This window comes from Ictidomys tridecemlineatus, chromosome 3, assembly GCF_052094955.1.
Source record: "Ictidomys tridecemlineatus isolate mIctTri1 chromosome 3, mIctTri1.hap1, whole genome shotgun sequence".
Lineage (NCBI taxonomy): Eukaryota > Metazoa > Chordata > Mammalia > Rodentia > Sciuridae > Ictidomys > Ictidomys tridecemlineatus.
This window is the reverse complement of record NC_135479.1, coordinates 106,633,352-106,650,546: the sequence shown is the minus strand read 5'-3', so window position 1 is coordinate 106,650,546 and position 17,195 is coordinate 106,633,352. Positions and strand designations below refer to the sequence as shown.

At 38.8% G+C, this 17,195-nt stretch overlaps 1 protein-coding gene across 1 annotated transcript in view; it reads right to left on the bottom strand.

Moving 5' to 3' along the window:
• Positions 1-284: 284 nt before the first annotated feature.
• Positions 285-17,195, bottom strand: part of Ppm1l (protein phosphatase, Mg2+/Mn2+ dependent 1L) — a 292,081-nt gene continuing 275,170 nt past the window's right edge. The window contains exons 3-4 of the mRNA XM_005338294.5: positions 9,804-9,965; positions 285-5,744 (exon numbers count right to left, since the gene is read on the bottom strand). Coding sequence (XP_005338351.1) covers positions 5,398-5,744; positions 9,804-9,965 — 509 coding nt within the window. The 3' untranslated portion in view covers positions 285-5,397. The remainder of the gene's footprint in view (positions 5,745-9,803; positions 9,966-17,195) is intronic.

Sequence of the window (17,195 nt, the reverse complement as noted above, 5' to 3'; positions counted from 1 at the left end):
TTACCTAACAAGTGCAAGGCCCTGGGTTCAATTCCCAGTATACACACACGCACGCGCACGCGCACACACACACACACACACACACACACACACACACACACAATCAGCAAATGGCAGGCAGGATTTTATAGTTAAATGATACCAGATTATAAAACTCCTTGAATAAATGAAGCTGTGTACATCTTTAAATACAACCCATTCCTTTGCTTCATGCTTGGTTTCATTGAAGTTTTAGATAGTGAAAATGCCTATGATGATTTTTCAAAATGAACAGTTACTACGTGTTTTCCTCAAAGTCTTTAAGTTGGATTTATTAAAGTGATTGTACATATGATGGTGTGGTTATTACTAAACATGTAAAAATTACCATAATCAACCTTCAGTGTAATAGTTTGTAGCTTAACAGTTATAAAAAGAATAATGGACAGAGCATTAACATTACTAGGAATCAGCAAAAATTTACATATTAGAAAACATTCAGAAACAATGGAAGCCTCATGGTACTGACTGTCCCTTGCCCTTTGCAATATGCCACCTAGAGTAAGGGATCCTACCTTTAGATTTTAGATAGGTTCAAAGGGTGGGCAGATTCCTAAATATTGGATGTAATTTTAAATTACTGATTTTACCCTAAATTCACTCTGTACCATGTTTCATCCATTATTGGGGGGTTATCTGTAATGGCATCCCAAACAAACTGCCCAAACTGATAGTGAGTATTATGGAACTATGATCAATCCATACATGTTAGGCAAGAGATAACTTGCTAAATATATATATATAAAACATATGAAAGGTAGGATAACATATAACAGACATTTAGGACCTAGGAGCTCCAGTTGATTTTAAATTATTTCATTGAATCTAGAGAGAATAAAGAGTAAATAGGTGTTAAGTTTGCACTTCCATTATTATTCAATGTAGTTAATTTTGAAAATTGAGTTAAAATTTCAAGTGAGTTAAAATCAAGCATGAACTTTTTCCTGTTCTATTATTTTCTCTATATTTTAAACTATCACATATAGTGATGAAACATAAAAATATTTATTCAACCTGGAGAGCAAATATAACTGCAAAAAAGCACTGAAAGATCTTGGAATGAACTCGAGAACTTCCTGTCTAAGGTAAAGCTCTTACTTGTAATTCACATGAGGGAAAACTTGTTAGACTTCTGCTATCAATATGAGGTGCTAGTGGTCACATTAAATAAGACTATTTTTAAACTGTTTCTATTTAATCAGCCTCTTCCATGAAAGGATTAGTGCTACTAAATTGCAAACTGTACTGCTACTATAAAGAGTCATGGCGAATGAGAAAGTATATTTCAATATATCAGAATTTCCCAAAGTGTATTCCTTGAATGTTATTGGAATGAGAAAACATATTTCAATATATCAGAATTTCCCAAAGTGTATTCCTTGAATGTTACTAGGTATTATTTTTAAAAGGTTCTGCAGTCAAATTAATCTGGGAAACACAGAGCTAACAGAAATTATGCATGTGGTATGTTTCCTGTTCCACTGCAGTATATTTAAATTAGAGGCTTCCGTGAGCTTAGATGTACTTTCTAAGACCATGTTTCCCAAACTTCTTTGACCCTGAAGCCCCATATTTGGAAGAGCATCTTTGGAACTTGATTCTTTGGAACACACTTTGGGGAACGTCAGATTCTACTATTTTTTAGTGTGCAGCTAACAATCTAAAAAATTCAGATAATGTTTTAGTCCAGATGCAATTAAACAGGCCCCAGCATAGTAGCTAACAGTCATTACATTTTTCCAGAACTGCTGGAAATGCTGGTATAACATGCAAAGGTAATTCTGGGGGACTATAAAGGGAAGATCAATTTATGATGTGTTGAAAGAAGGGAAAAATAATTTCTGAAATCATTGGAAAATAAAGATTTATATAAAGCATATTTCCCTATACTTTCAAATGTACAATGAAATTTCATCCTTTTTCAATGTAAGCCTTACATTGAAATAGTTGCAAGAGAGATCTGCCAACAATTCATGGAGGAAAGGAAAAAAAAAAAAAAGGAAAATCAAGGTATACCTGGCAAAGGAAAAAGTAATCCCTTCTTTGCTTCTTGCAAATCCCTCATGCATTTCCACATACTCCAGTGACTCATTCCAATAATGTAATCAGTCTCCTAGATCCACTTCAGAGAGGATTCTGTCATTCAGTCCCTTTTACCATTTGTGCAAAATGTCAAAGTCAATAAGGTGTTTTAAATTATCCAGTTTGCAGCTCCTTTACTATATAACACTCTCTGTGTAATACTCCACATATGCAAGATACAATAGGCCAATATCTTCAATCCACAGCAAGGATAAGAATGTAGCCATTAGTTGCCAGTAATGAGTATATATGCATATAGTCATGTTGCATCAGAACAGTGACTCAGAGTTAATTGCCTAGTATAAGTTGATCACATTAAAAAAAAATTCAGGTCTTGGGGACTAGTGTTGGAGCTCTCTACATAAGTAGAGTTTATTCCTATGATTAAAGAATTGCAAATACACTGAATTTAAAAAATTTCCCATCCTCCCATTTCTAACCCATTTAATAAGTACAAATTGCCAAAGAAGCAGCAGCAGAGCAGTGCATTAATGAAGATCTGGGATTGCCCTCTTGCTCAGGAGCATGTGGTCATTCCCAGCTTCATTTCCAAAAGACTGTAGAACCATCCCAAAATTTGGCACTGTGGAAACTATTGGCAATTCAAACTCAGGTTAACTAGGGAGTAAGGGCAGTCTCAGATGACAATTCCAAAGCTTTGGCAGTGCTGTTTAGGGAAGGTTACATGCAAACTTCTCAATTTCCCTATAGGCTAGATCCAACTTTCCTGAGCTTCTAGAGAAGTGGGGAAGGCAGCCAGTACACCACAGGGCAGCCCAGATGTGCTATTCTCAGACCCCTAACAACTGGAAATGGATCAGGGAGAGAGAGCTCCAGGAGGACAGGGGAAGGGAACAGAGTACTTTGATTTTGTACATAACAATTAATCAAACCACTATTTTGTCCATACTTCTACCTTTTAAAAATTACAAACCATAGTAGGGAGGGGGGGGAGAGGCAGAAAAGGAGTGTGAGATTTACACTCTATTTCGTTAAAATCAGAAATGAACTAATTCTACAAAGCAAAATTTAGAAGACGCCTTGTGAACCTCAATTTTTTTTTAAAAAAGGCATGTACATATCTTGTACACTCAGCACTGTATCTGTTAAGAAAGTTTGCTTAAATAAATAAGTACAGAATTTACTAATTTGGTACCTTTTTCATCTTCACCAAAGCTTCACTATTTTCATTTTGGACAATACAATGTACTTCGCTTGTTATGCATTTTTGCATTAAGCAAAAATATAAAAAGGAAAGATACTGTGAACTGTAAAATGTTGGACCTTCAGTTAAATGGTGGGTGATTCCAGATCAGAACATCCTAGATATTCAAGCAAACTCAGCTACCTGGTCTGAAAGCCCATCACTGATCACAATAATTTGTTTCCCACATTTCTGTTCCCACCTCTGCCCTAAATACACACATCCAATTGTTCAGTGTCTTTCAAGGAACAACTGCTTAAATCTAAAATGGCAGCAGATATTTTGTACTAAAACATTCTATGGCTAAAAAACAATAATCAAGAATCTAACATTAATGTTGGAAAATACAGAATATAAAATCTTGGGAAATCATTATTAATTCTCATTGCAGTCAAAGATAGGTAAGTTCTTGGAAGTATCAAGACAAACTGCAGTTCTTCGCAGCACAAGTTAATCATTCTCCTGAGTTCTTTCTTGGAAACTACTTCAGGAAAGCTCTGCAGCTGAAGGGGAACAGAGGGTAGGGCACCATGGGTTGGAGGTGGCCAGTGAACAGGCATTTGTAAGGACTAATTTCCACTCAGAAAGAATAAAACCAGGTGCACCTGCGGGTGGGGATGCAACAGAAGTCTTAGAGCTGCCTTCTTCAGGCAAAGAGGATAACCCAGCATTTTCTATAAATTAACTTATAAAATGCTGAGGCTGGAAAAAATATGACTTTGGTGATTGATAGGAAACAGAGAACAGCAAAGCCAGGCTTCCAAATAATTCTAGGCCACTTATCGATGTGGGTTCTTGTTTGAATTCTCATCCAGCTTTGCTGCCACTGCACACAAGTCCCCCACAAGTCCCTTCAGTCGATGTGGGGCAGTTTGCCTTTGCCTGAGGAAGGGTACCCAATGTGGATAGAGGTTTGCAACCAAATGTGAAAAGCTTCATCCTTTTCATTGGCGAGAAAAAGCATGCCCCAGTAGTTCGCCACATAATTCCAAAGTCTGGGAACGTGTTTCTGGCTTCAAGGAACACATGCAGTTCTAGGCTGTTGCTTCTCCAAATACTGCTTGAAAGATGCTCAAAAGCTATTAAGCTAGGGCTTGGGGAAAACTTCACAAAAACTTGCAGCTGGTGTTCACTTCAGGGTGGTAATCTCACCTGCTCACTCCTTTCACTTCCAGTGCAAACTGCCAGCTTTCCAAGGAGCACTGTGGCTCATTCATATGGTTTTCTTCTACCTGTTCTTAAAGGTGGAAGGAATGATGGCATTGTGATTTGCGGTTTTCATTTCCCTTAATATGATTTCTTGATTAGCTAAGATGAAAAATTGTGGTGTCTGTTATGAAATTAATAATTGCCCATTACATACAGGAAGGTGTAAGCAAAAGGTAAGGTCATGCGTGATTAGGATAAACATACAAAGGCTGGTCAGGTGGTACCCAAAATCTATTTAACTAATAAAAGGAGGAAGGGAAAAGGGTTATTTCTGCTGTGCAGGAGCTGTCACTGATCGCCCATCCTCACAGTTTTCCTCAGCCTCCAAGAGCAGCCCACAAATCATAAACAGTTCCGAATCTGTTTCCAGGCTGCTGCTCAGGAGAAAACATGGACTCAGGAGGATCACACATTCTAGGACTACTTTGCCCCTTGACTGAACATCAGCCCCTGACTTATAGGTCACAATGGCCTGTCTTATGCAGGAAGGGAGGCTTGTCCCACCTAGGGTTTCAGAGGGGACATAAAGGCTGATGCCTGGAGGACCCTGAAAGGGATCTTAAAAAGAATCTTAAGAAGGAGAATACATGGTGCATCTGCTATTCACTTCATACATATGGATCTACAGCTACCTATTTATATATTTTGGACATTGAAGAGTTGGGGAAACAAAGAAACCATTTTTTCAGCCACTCAACTACATTGGCCAGGGGTATCCTCTGTTCATCACTGAAGGGGGTGGGGTGGGGATTCAGTGTCTGGGATGGATGATCCTAATTACAATTCCCACACCTTTCACTACATTAAAAGAGACCAGTGTGTCAAAAGTCCTTTAGTGTAAGGCAGCTGAGACCCCGAAGGGTTCACTGCTCTTCTGCTTTGCTGCTATTCCTGAACTTCACCACCATGACAGTAATATTATCAGGGCAGCCTCTGTAAAATGACTGCAAGACTATGCTCTTGGCTCCAAAGTGAGGTTCATCCAAGCGCTCCTTGATGAATCGGACTGCTTCTTCATTGCTGAAGGCATCCCATAGGCCATCTGATGCCAAGATCATGAACTCAGGCTGGAGCTTGTCCAGGTCAAAGGTGAGGATGTCTGGGTCTGGAATGACCACATTGAGGTTTTTCAGCGGATAATCCCCCAGGGAGCGAGACATGGCCAGGATTCCCTGAACCCTCCAGGAACCATTGAAACTGATGAAACCACCTAGAAAGACAGAAGAAGCCCATTAGCTTGCCCAGCTGATATCTCCCACACCTGGCACTGTGAACATGTACAACAGGTTGACCTACTATGTGTAAGCTGGGCCACAGTACTTTCCCTCTCCAAGCAGCATTCTGCTGCATGGCTTGGAGTCTGAGAGCCTTTCAGGAGATCCTCATGCCCTCATCCTTAAACCTCTAAGGCCTTCAGGAATATATCAACTAGAGTATAATGGTAGGGTACACACAAGGGAGAGACATCAGTTTTAACCCTGTGGAAGCTCAGTGACTGCAGTAGAGAGCACTAGGGTGGGAACTGGAGGAAAGTGGCAAGGGAGCGCTGAAAGGCAGGTAGACAGACAACAGAGACATCACTGGAATGATCACTTAGCCTACGGCTGCCCTTGGATGCCCCTATGTACATCTCAAAACTGTTGTGGTTTAGATATAATGTGCCTCCCCAAAGCTCATGTGTAACCCAATGCAAGAAAGTTTAGAAGTGAAGTGATTGTGTTACGAGAGCCTTAACATAATCGGTGTATTAATTTCCTCATAGGGATTAACTAGATGTTAACTGCAGGCAGGGAGAATGTGGCTGGAGGAGGTGGATCATTTGGGGTGTGCCTTTAGGGTATATTTTTTGTCTGTGGTGAGAAAAGCTCTGTCTCTCTCTCTCTGCTTCCTGGTGCCATGTCCTGAGCTGCTTTCCTCTACCACTCTTCTGCCATCATGTTCTGCTTCACCTCAGGCCTATAGCAAATAGAACCAGAGTCTATGAACTGAGACCTCTGAAACCATGAACCCCCAAATAAACTTTTCCTCTTCTAATTATTCTTGTCAAGTCTTTTGGTCACAGTAGAGAACAAGCTGACTGATACCCTCCCTCCTAAACAGGTTTGGGATTAAGGAAAAGTACATTTTAATATATACATTGAAGGCCCAGGCCAGGCTGCTTGGATTTGATTCCTGGCTCTGTCACTTGTAGCTATGTGTGACTTTGGATGAAATTTTCTCTCTGTTTCTTGGTCTCACTGCAAAATGGGGACATTATCTACTATTGTGAGAAATAAAGGAGTCATTCCATATAAATCATTTAGCACCATGCTTGAATAATATAGGCTTTCAGTAATGTTATCTATTATTTTTCTTTAAAGGAGCTAAAATCTGTTCATTCACTTTTTTTTTTCAGGTATTTATTAAATACCTACTCCGTGGAAGGCAATTTGTAGGATACAACATTATACAAGATCCAGACCTTTCTTTAAAGAAATAGACAGTCTGGCAGGAGAGATAAGAAAACACATATTAAATGCTACAAGCACAAAGTAGTATTCTTTTAGGGGAGAATAGTATCTGCTAAATGCTGAAAGCAGAGGGAGGACAGAGGGATGATTTCTGGGTGTGATGAGCATAGGGGAATGGGTGTTAAATCTGGGCTTGACTGATGGAATAGGACTTCTATAGGCAGGGATGCAGGAGAGCATTCCAGGAAGCGTGGTCTAGTAGGCAGGAACATGGGCAATGGAGTCAGTCCTCATTTCAATTCTGGTCCTCCCATTCACTAGCTGTGAGTCACTGAACACACAAGCTTCTCTAAGGTGCCAGTTTTTTGGCTGTGACATGATTATCATCCTCATAAGATAGTTAAAGACAAAAAGTCTGTAAAGCTCTAGGCTTGGCTCCTAGAACAGAATGAACACAAATGAGTGGCAGTTGATGGTGATGTTGTTATTGGAAACAGCATAAGGAATAGAGAAAGACTATTATGTACAGTTTTTGGCCCAGACTGGTTGGAGCTTATTGTCACACTAATCAGGAGTGGGAACACTGATCAGAGAAGACACACATAATGATAACAAAACTAATCCTTGTTCTTTAAGCCTCCTATAAAATATACCCTTGACCAAATAAAGAACAGAGCAGGTAAGATTAATCTCTTTAGAATTGGTGTCCAAATTTACTTCTATATACAATCACTGTAGGGTGGGAGTGGGGTGTTGGGTGTGACAGGGAAGAGGAGGGAGAATGAAATGGCAGTGATATTTCAAAACAGAGTACTGGATACAAAGATGACAGCTCCGGATGTATCATGTACACATCCTTGTCTGTGTTATGCAAGAGTTGTTATAGCTTAGCTTAGTCAGTAAGCATCATATAGATTATAGGATATCAATAAACAAGATAAGGTAAAATTATAGGATAAGTAATATTAAGCTATTCTGGTTATAAGTTAGAAGTACTTAAGAACTTAGCCTAAGTGATCTGTCTTAAAAGGAACTATCTTAATTAGAGTGTGCAGTTAAACCTGTTAAGAAACTTTAATTGCTGCAACCTCTACCCAACCACAAAAAAACTCCACCCCTAACCAAAAAAAAAAAAAAAAAATCCCCAGCTATGCAGACAGATACTTGTAACATTGTAACAGCCCACATAACTGTTAAATTTAGCTTCTGAAACCAAGCTTGCTTTACCTAGTTGCAGACTCCTGCACAGGGTGAAATTATTTTTATCCTTAAAAGTTTATGTGCACAGAGGTGGGTATAGCCAGATGGCTAATAAAGGCTCTCTAATTTGGACCAAATTCAGACTGAGAGTATTTTCTGAATGATCAGCCCACAACAGAGTGGGCCACCTAGATCTTAAATCCAGGCTCACAGAGGGCAGTTGTGGGGAGATGCTACCTTCACACTTAAGGAAGTCAGAGCCTTTTGCTAACACTCCCTGGAGCTCATCAAGCCTTGATAGATGTCTGAAATCATTGTTTGTTCCATCTCATCAACAGAAACCTGACCAAAAGCTTTCATTCAAAACTATTCTGCATCTCAAGCAGTCATTGAAGCAAGGGGTTGTAATAAAATGCAAATACTTTTTGACTCCATAGTACAGAGTCCTACTGTGAAAACTTAAATGTTCATTAGATTCACTTCATTTACTCACTGAGCAAAAGCTGACCTACAGAGACTGAGAGTCAAACCGCAGACAGCAGGGATCCATGCTGGTTAGAGACTAGTGTGCCTGAGCATTGTACTTCAGCTGATCTGCTGCCTGGTGTGTCACGAAGTTGTCAGTCTGTGGAGCAAAGGAATTCTTTCCTTCCACAGACTATCCCAAATCTAGTTTTGAAAATAGAATAATCAACTGATATTCCTCCTTGGAGTCTTTGTCCAAATATCAATTTAGTGAAGCCAATATGGACCACTTTTCATAAAACTGCAATTTCCTGACACTCCCCATTCCCATACCAGCTTTATGTCTCTCCATAGCAGTTATCACCTTGCAATATTCTATATAAGTTGGTTATTTTTACTAATTAATTTTTTTGGTTAACATCTATCTGATCCATTCCCCACTCCTAGGCCAATTTCAGAATGTAAACTCCATGAGAAATTTTTTGGGTAGAGGGCGTGTTGGACAAATTAATAAGGGACCCTTCCACCATGCTCTGAAATATTTATTATACTAATCACTGAACTAAGTGATGGAGATGAACAAGACTAAGTTCTCGCCCTCAAAGAGCTCAGTGAGGAACATAAGACAGCTATATATGCATTGTGAAAGGTGATCCAAGAGGACCACTTTGGATACTGTAGAAAGACATAAGGCCTAACCTAGACTGGGGGAGCCTTTGCCACAGTGACACGGAAGGCTTCCAAAGGATATCTTGAAGTTGAATCTCAAGGGACAAGTAATTGTCATCCACTAAGAGTGGGAATGGCACTTGCAAAGGCAGAGAGGTATCAGAAACAAAGGTCATTTGGGGAAATGGTTATTAATTTGGCATGACTAAAGGGAAGCAGAATATGGTAAGAGATGAGAATGAAGCAGGAAGCAATGGCCCAAAGATCTTATTAATCTGGAAAAGCGGTTCCCTTCTGGAATATTTAGTCATGAGGAGGGGCAAATTCAGTGGCCATTTATTTGGGAGGAAACATTACAAAGTTACAGCTACCTCAGTAGCAGCCTCTGTAGTGACCCACTAATTTCTAGCCCAGGAGTTCTCCAAGCAAGCCCTTTGTCCACCAAACAAGATGGCAGACATTCTCTAGAGGTAGTCACATCTCACCAGCTCTCTTTATCCTTTTTCTTTCCTTCAGTTGGTAAGGCTTGTGATCATGAGACAAGGGAATGGCATTCCCATCTTTGTCACACAGGACTCCTCGTGAGTCACCCACATTGGCCACAGTGAGGTCTTTATCTGATAGCAGAGCAATCAAACATGTTGTGCCTGAAAAAGAGAGGAGAGAGGGAGGGTATGAGGTCAGCAATGCATTGAAGTTCAGTTGCTTCTCTTGGTTACTATTCTTCGGTCATTAAAACTGCTCCTGCTGGGTGAGAATTTTACTCCAGCTACTCTGGGAATGATCACAGTTCATTTCAACAACATTGATCAAATCTGACAGTCAATTTTCTTAATGATGTTAGAGTGGCACTGAAATAGGCTAGGATAACATTATCATTTTCCTAAATCACTTTGTCTCTGCTACTCTTAATTTAAAAACATCATGTTTAAAAGGATTAGGAGAGAATCAAAATCAGTTTGAAGCTCCAGAGAATTGGTACATATTTTCAGCTTCTGATTGGTGCTCAGTTCTTGAGAAGTCCCAGACAAATGTGAGAAAGTTGGGGGCAGTGTGGGCTCCTCAGGTGGGGTTGCAGGAAAAGCTGGGAAATGGCAAATGTACTCTGTGGTGCCCTAATGGAGCTGCTGTCGTCAGGAAAGGTTGAGCCTGACTGTACAAAATCTGACAGTAAAGATGGTGACAAGAAACAGGTCAGCTCCAGGTATGTAGAGGGCAGGATATAAAGGTAGAAGCAGAAAAGCATATGGTGATGAAAGGAAAGAGACCTAGGTAGACAGGAGGTGAGCATCGGATATAGAGCCAAAGGGGAAGCAAGACTGATGGTCTGTTTGTCTAGAGCCCACACAAGATACTTAAGGACAAGCTTTCCTCAATCTTCTTTGAATTGAGAATGGATGAAAACAAGTAAAGTTAACAGTCTGGCCTGGTTGGAGCCTGCCATGACCAGTTCCCTTCAGTTTCCTCCATCCCTCCCTCCCTTTCTGATGATATCAACTGTCTATAAGTTGTAAAGTTCATAATCATTCATCTCTTGCCTCAAATTGACAGCTCCTTTACTTGATAAAATTGTTCATTAACATTTCCAGCCTCATGAAGAAGGTTATATTCCATAACAAGAATGTAAACTGCATCTAAATAGCTGTTTAGTCTTCACAGAACAACAAAAAACACTAAATTCTTAAATAAACAAAAAATAAATGCAAGTTGATTTCAGTAGCAGGAGAATAGTTATGATAACTAACATATTTGGTTATTGTATTTGTTTGAAATTTTATTCTTAAGCTTAATTAACACAAAACTACCTTGATCAGAAATGGAAAGACATGAAATGTTTGTAACTCAGGATTTCTAATATGAAAAGCCTTTTGAAAATGGAGACTTTTCTCTTTGGTTATCACAGCAATTTTGTACCTCTTTTAAAAAGTAGCTATAAGAACGAAAATGTAAACACAAGCATATTTCAAACAAACTGGAGAGTTGGGGATGTAGCTCAGTGTTAGAACTCTTGCCCAGCATAATTGAAACCCTGGGTTCAATATCCACTACCAATCAAACCAAAAGCCCATCACAAATCAAATAACTGTAAATTGTTAATCTCAGGTTTTGATACGAGTTGCATTTTTGGTCTGTAGCTATCCTTACTCTGTTCTCAAGAATCTGATTGGGTAAACTTGTCTGATATAATCAGAGCATAAATTTTCCTTTAAGACACATTCTTAAAGTTTGAAATATGAAACAGAAACACTGCTTTGTTGGATGTTACATGGTTTATGAGCATTGTATCAATGTAACTTTTGAATCTCTTCCTTTCTCTCTATGCTCTCTGGGTGAGCATTCCCCTGACTTTAGATTCCATATCATTTGCCTATGATATTAGCACAGCTGACACTCCTGAGGTCCATACCCTTCTGCCTAGTAGGAATTTCTTTCTATCTGCTGTTCCAGGGAAAGCCTCTGGGACCTCCACATAACAGAAGAAAAGGGATCCACCTGGCTGAGGTATGGACCCCTTTCCCACCCACTTTTCAACCTTGGTAGCTCTACATCTGTTAGCTGTATTGAGCCATCCTTTAAGATTTTTTTTTCTTAATTTGAAAGGTGGGGAAAAGGAGTCATTACTGCAGTTAGAAAAATAAATTGAAATTTAATCCTATCTGTGACTAAGAATAACTGAAGGGTTTTAAGCAGAATAGTAACAAAATGAGACTTGTATTTTGAAAGAACACTCCAGTGGCAATGTAGAAGACATATAAACTGGAAGCTGTAAGAACAGATAATGAGGGTCTGAATTAATGTAGTGAACACAGGGGGAAGATTTTTAAATCAGAATAGATAGGTCATAGAGAATGGGGGGAATAAGAGAGAAGAGGAAAAGTTGAGAATAATACTATTGGATCTAAATGAGGGAAACTGGGTGCTCCATGGACAAGAACTCAAGGGGTGTCTACTAGGGGCTTTTGGGAAAGGCTTTCTCTTTTCCTGCCACTGTTAGGGAACATGCTTCAGTGGTATGGCAAGAAGCAGGGGTTGGTAAGCAAACAGGTAAAGAGCCTGAGACCTTAAGGACATCATGGAAATGCAGAACCAGCCTGGAACTACTCTGTCTTGTTCTGTGAGACAAGAAATGCCTTTTCTATGAGAGGTTTTCTGAGCCTGATTTGTTGTTGTTCCTTATTATTACCCTAATTGATTTTGGGGCACAGTCTTATAAGGGGCTTATTAATGAGAGATTTAGAATGTGTCTGCTTTGCTGTATTCGATATACTTAGGATTTATGACCTGCTTTTGTTAAGAACACAATGCCATTGTTTCTATAGGTCAGTTAAGATCTATTTCATGATGCAGATTTTAGTAAAGAATTACCTATGTTAGCAAGAGTCTTCGACCTGGCCAGAATGTCTGAGACCAAATAGTAGAAATATACAACCCAAATGTCTCCATTTTCCTCTCTACTGAAAAACCCTGCCCGTATCCTGGGTGGGTCCTTTGTGAGTCTAGAGAAATAATCTGTATAAAGCTACAGAGCACCTGGGGGTGAGGGGTATCTGCATATCAAGAACAGAAACAAACCAGGATGCTTTACGCAAGCACCTTTTTGTTCAAGCTTTGCAGTCTTAGTCCATATTTGTAGGACACAGTTTATAATCTAATTTTTCTTACAAGCTGCTCTGTTGCTGAGAAATTCCAGAAAAGTATTAGGCTGGAAAAAAATTCAGAAAACCACTTTTTTTGTATGCTGAGATAAAACATCCCCAGTATTCTGGCTATTGCTTTGAGGTAAATGAATTATTCCATTATAGTACCATTTATTTACAATCAATCAAACACACACACACACCAAAAAAAAAAAAAACAATAGGTTTGCCAATATTGCTTAATTCTGAACATCAGAATGTTTCTAGATTAACAATTTAATATAGATGAAAATTTATTTGCAACTCTAAAAAAGATCTTTGAAATTTAACTTTATAATTTCACAGAGGTTTTTATATTTTCCTTTTTGGTACAAGGGATTGAACCCAGGGGTGCTTTACCACTAAGCCACATCTCACCATTTTTATTTTTCATTTTGAGACAGGGTCTTGCTAAGTTGCTGAGGCTGGCCTTGAACTTTTGATCCTCCTGCCTCAGCCTCTTGAGTTGCTAGAATTACAGGTGTGACCACGCCTGCCACCTGAGTTTTAAAAAATCCTAAAGAAGTGAGTTCACACAGAGTAGAATTCAGTGTATTAGCTAAGTGAGGTCTGGCAAGCTATTAGGCTTTGAAGGCTCAGAAAAATGGCACCATAATCTCTCCTCAGTTGCTCAAGCAGAAACCTATGCGGCATCTTGGTTTTTTTCTTTTCCTCATTTCAGACATTGTCATTAAGCTCTGTCAGTCACTCTAACCTGCAAAATATATCTTAAATTCTTCCAGGCTCTTGCTCTCATTGCATTGACTAGTGCAGGCCACTGTAATTTCAACCAGTGGCTATTTCAGTACTCCAAGTGGGAAACAATGGTGGCAGGTCCTGTGTGGTTTTGCCCCCACCAAATGGCAATTCTTATTCTCTTGCTCAAGGTCTCCCTTCTGTTGCTCAAACATGGCAAGTCTTTTGTCATCTTTGGGCCTTTGTACTTGGTATTCCCTCTGCCTAGTATTTACTCTGTCCTTGACATTGGCTAACTTATGTAACTTATGCATATGGTATTATCTTAGGTCAAGTATGACATCTTCAGAGAAGGCTTCTCTAACAAGGATCTTCTTTATTTCCTTTATTGCCCTCATAACACACAATTATGTAGATACCTTGTTTATTTAAAACATTTCTTTAGTGTAGTCTTTCCCTACAGAACATAAACTTCACAAGGGTAGGCATATTGCTTGTTTCCCTACTCTAAAGCTAATGTCTAGAATATCAAAGACACTCAATATTTGTTGAATAAATAAATAGATGAATGAATAAGCAATCACACATAAGGTCTGACTTAACACTATGCTGATTTCCTGATGCCTTGCTCTGACAGGTCATCCCAGTTCAATACCACGTGGAACACCATATCCCACACAGTGCCATATAAGCAGTTATTCTGTTGTAGCAAAATACATCTGATACATTGGCTGAAACATGAAACCCTGTACAAGTACAACACATGCTTCCATGCACACTGCTTATACAAGGAGAGAACTTTCAGCCCAAGTGTGTCCCAAGTTCTTTTCTCCAGTTCAGGATACTGGTCCAGTGCAAAGGAAACACAGGAAAGCTTCCATCCTCACCACACCTTCCAAAGCCACTCCACCTTGTGAAGCAATAACGGTGTATCATGGTGGTCTTTATATAAAAAAATCTGGCTCTGCTTTGGACTTCCATTTGTAATTCAGCAAAATAGGCACTTTTAAAAATTTGTTCTAATTAGTTATACATGACAGTAGAATGCATTTTGACACATCATACATAAATGGAGTATAACTTCTCATTCATCTGGATGTACATGATGTGGAGTTATACAGGTCATGTAATCATACATGCACATAGGGTGATAATGTTGGATTCATTCTACTATCATTCCTATCCCCATGGCTCCTCCCCTCCCTTAACTCCCCTCTGTTTAGTCCAAAATACCACTATTCTCCCCCATGCCTTATTGTGAATTAGCATCTGCATATCATAGAAAACATTCAGCCTTTGGTTCTTTGGGATTGGCTTATTTCACTTAGCATAATATTCTCCAGGTCCATTCATTTACTGGCAAATGCCATAATTTCATTCTTCTTTAAGGCAGAGTAATATTCTATTGTGTATATACACCACAGTTTCTTTATCCATTCATCTGTTGAAGGGCATCTAGGTTGGTTCCATAGTTTAGCTATTGTGAATTGAGCTGCTATAAACATTGATGTGAATGCATCACTGTAGGATGCTGATTTTAAATTGTTTGGGTATAAAACTAAGAGTGGGATGACTGGGTCAAATGATGGTTCCATTCCAAGTTTTCAGAAGAATCTCCATATTACTTTCCACAGTGGTTGCACCAATTTGCAATCCCACCAGCAATGGAGTGTACATTTACTCCAACATCCTTGCCAACATTTATTGTTGATTGTATTCTTGATAATTGTCATTCTGACTGGAGTAAAATGGAATCCCAGTGTAGTTTTGATTTGCAAAAATAAGTACTTTATGTGTCATCTTGGTAATTCTTATTTTCCATAGGGAAAAACTCATCAATGTCAATTACTAATCAGTCTATTTTTTTTTTTTATCAGTCTATTTTTTTAAACTAGCATTCTCTCCTTTGATTTAACTTGTGAGAAACACACAAAGTAAGGGTACACAAGAAAATCTATTCTGGACTTATTCTAGCAATCCAGAATTATTACCCTAGCAACAATAATGATGATAGAGGCTGCTTGCCACTTAAGCATTTGTTATAATGTTAAACAGTTTATTTACATTACATAATTTAACTTCTCTGGAACTCCAAAACAAGAGGAAGTTAACTTCACTTCCGGGCATTTTTCAGCTTGAATATTTGTGTTTTGAACTGAAATTGTAAACTCCAATGTCTTCAAGAAAGTAAGTTAGATATATAAAAGAATCTTATGACCTTCTAGGAAAAACTTTCCCCACTATTTTTGACAGGAGTGGGTATTCTAAAACATCTTTCTAGTCTAAGGGCAAACATGATGGTAACTGGCAACTGACATCATACTTCAGTGTTTGGGAGTGGTGGGGCATATGGCAAACTGGAGAGGGACCACAGCTCCTTAGCCATCTAGGTTGGTTCCATAGTTTAGCTATTGTGAATTGAGCTGCTATAAACATTGATGTGGCTGCATCACTGTAAGATGCTGATTTTAAGTTTGGGTATAAACTCAAGAGTGGGATGACTGGGTCAAACGACCTACATGCAGAGATGTAGGCCCATGTGAAGAATCTCTCAGATTTTTCAGAGGAAGCCATTTCTATATAAACTCTTCTGATTTTTAAACATTTTTTATTTAAAAAATAGTGCAAGCCAAACAAAAGGCAATTGTGAGTCAAATTTGGGCTAGCAGTTTGTGACCCTATACTCTTGAGCTTCCCCCACAAAATAATTCTCCACAGTATACCTGTGCCTAACAGTAGTTATAACAATGAAATCTCACATTTCTGGTCTGCTTTATAGGTTATGAAGTGCTTTCTTACCTGTTCAATTTTCAAAACTCATCAGAGTTCTCTTTCCATGTTTTTTTATTGGTGCATCAGAGTTGTACATAATGATGGGATTTGTTACTACATATTTGTACATGCACACAATATAACAATATAATTTGGCCAAGATCACTTCCTAGCGCTTTGCCCCTCACACACAACTTATAAGTGCACAAGCTGGGCAAAGAGATCTTAGATATTTGTTTAAAATCACATGGTTAGTGGAAGGGAGAGGAGATGATGACAGTTACATAGGTTCCATAGCTAAGGGTAATGTTTGCATCATATCTCATGGTTGCCTAGTGGCCAAATGACTGCATATCACATATAATTCCATTTACATGTGTTGTTTATTATTTTTTGACCATTAGACTGAAAGTCCCTTTTAGGGTCAGAATGATAGTGCTTTGTACAATGCACAGACTCATAGTGCCCTGCTTGGCTGAGGATTGGAAAGAGGGTAAGAAAAATGGGGCTGCTTTTCAATTTATACCTTGATACTACCTAAATATAACATGTGTATTATATATTCTAATTATGTAAATATATATGCTTTTACTTTAAAATGTTAACAGTTATCTAGGGGAAGGGAGTTGGGGCATTTTTGTTGGCTTTTTCATACTTTTCTGTATTAGAAAAAGAATTTTTTTCTTTTTAGGGGATGCATGCCAGGCGAATGCTGTACTACTGAGCTATATC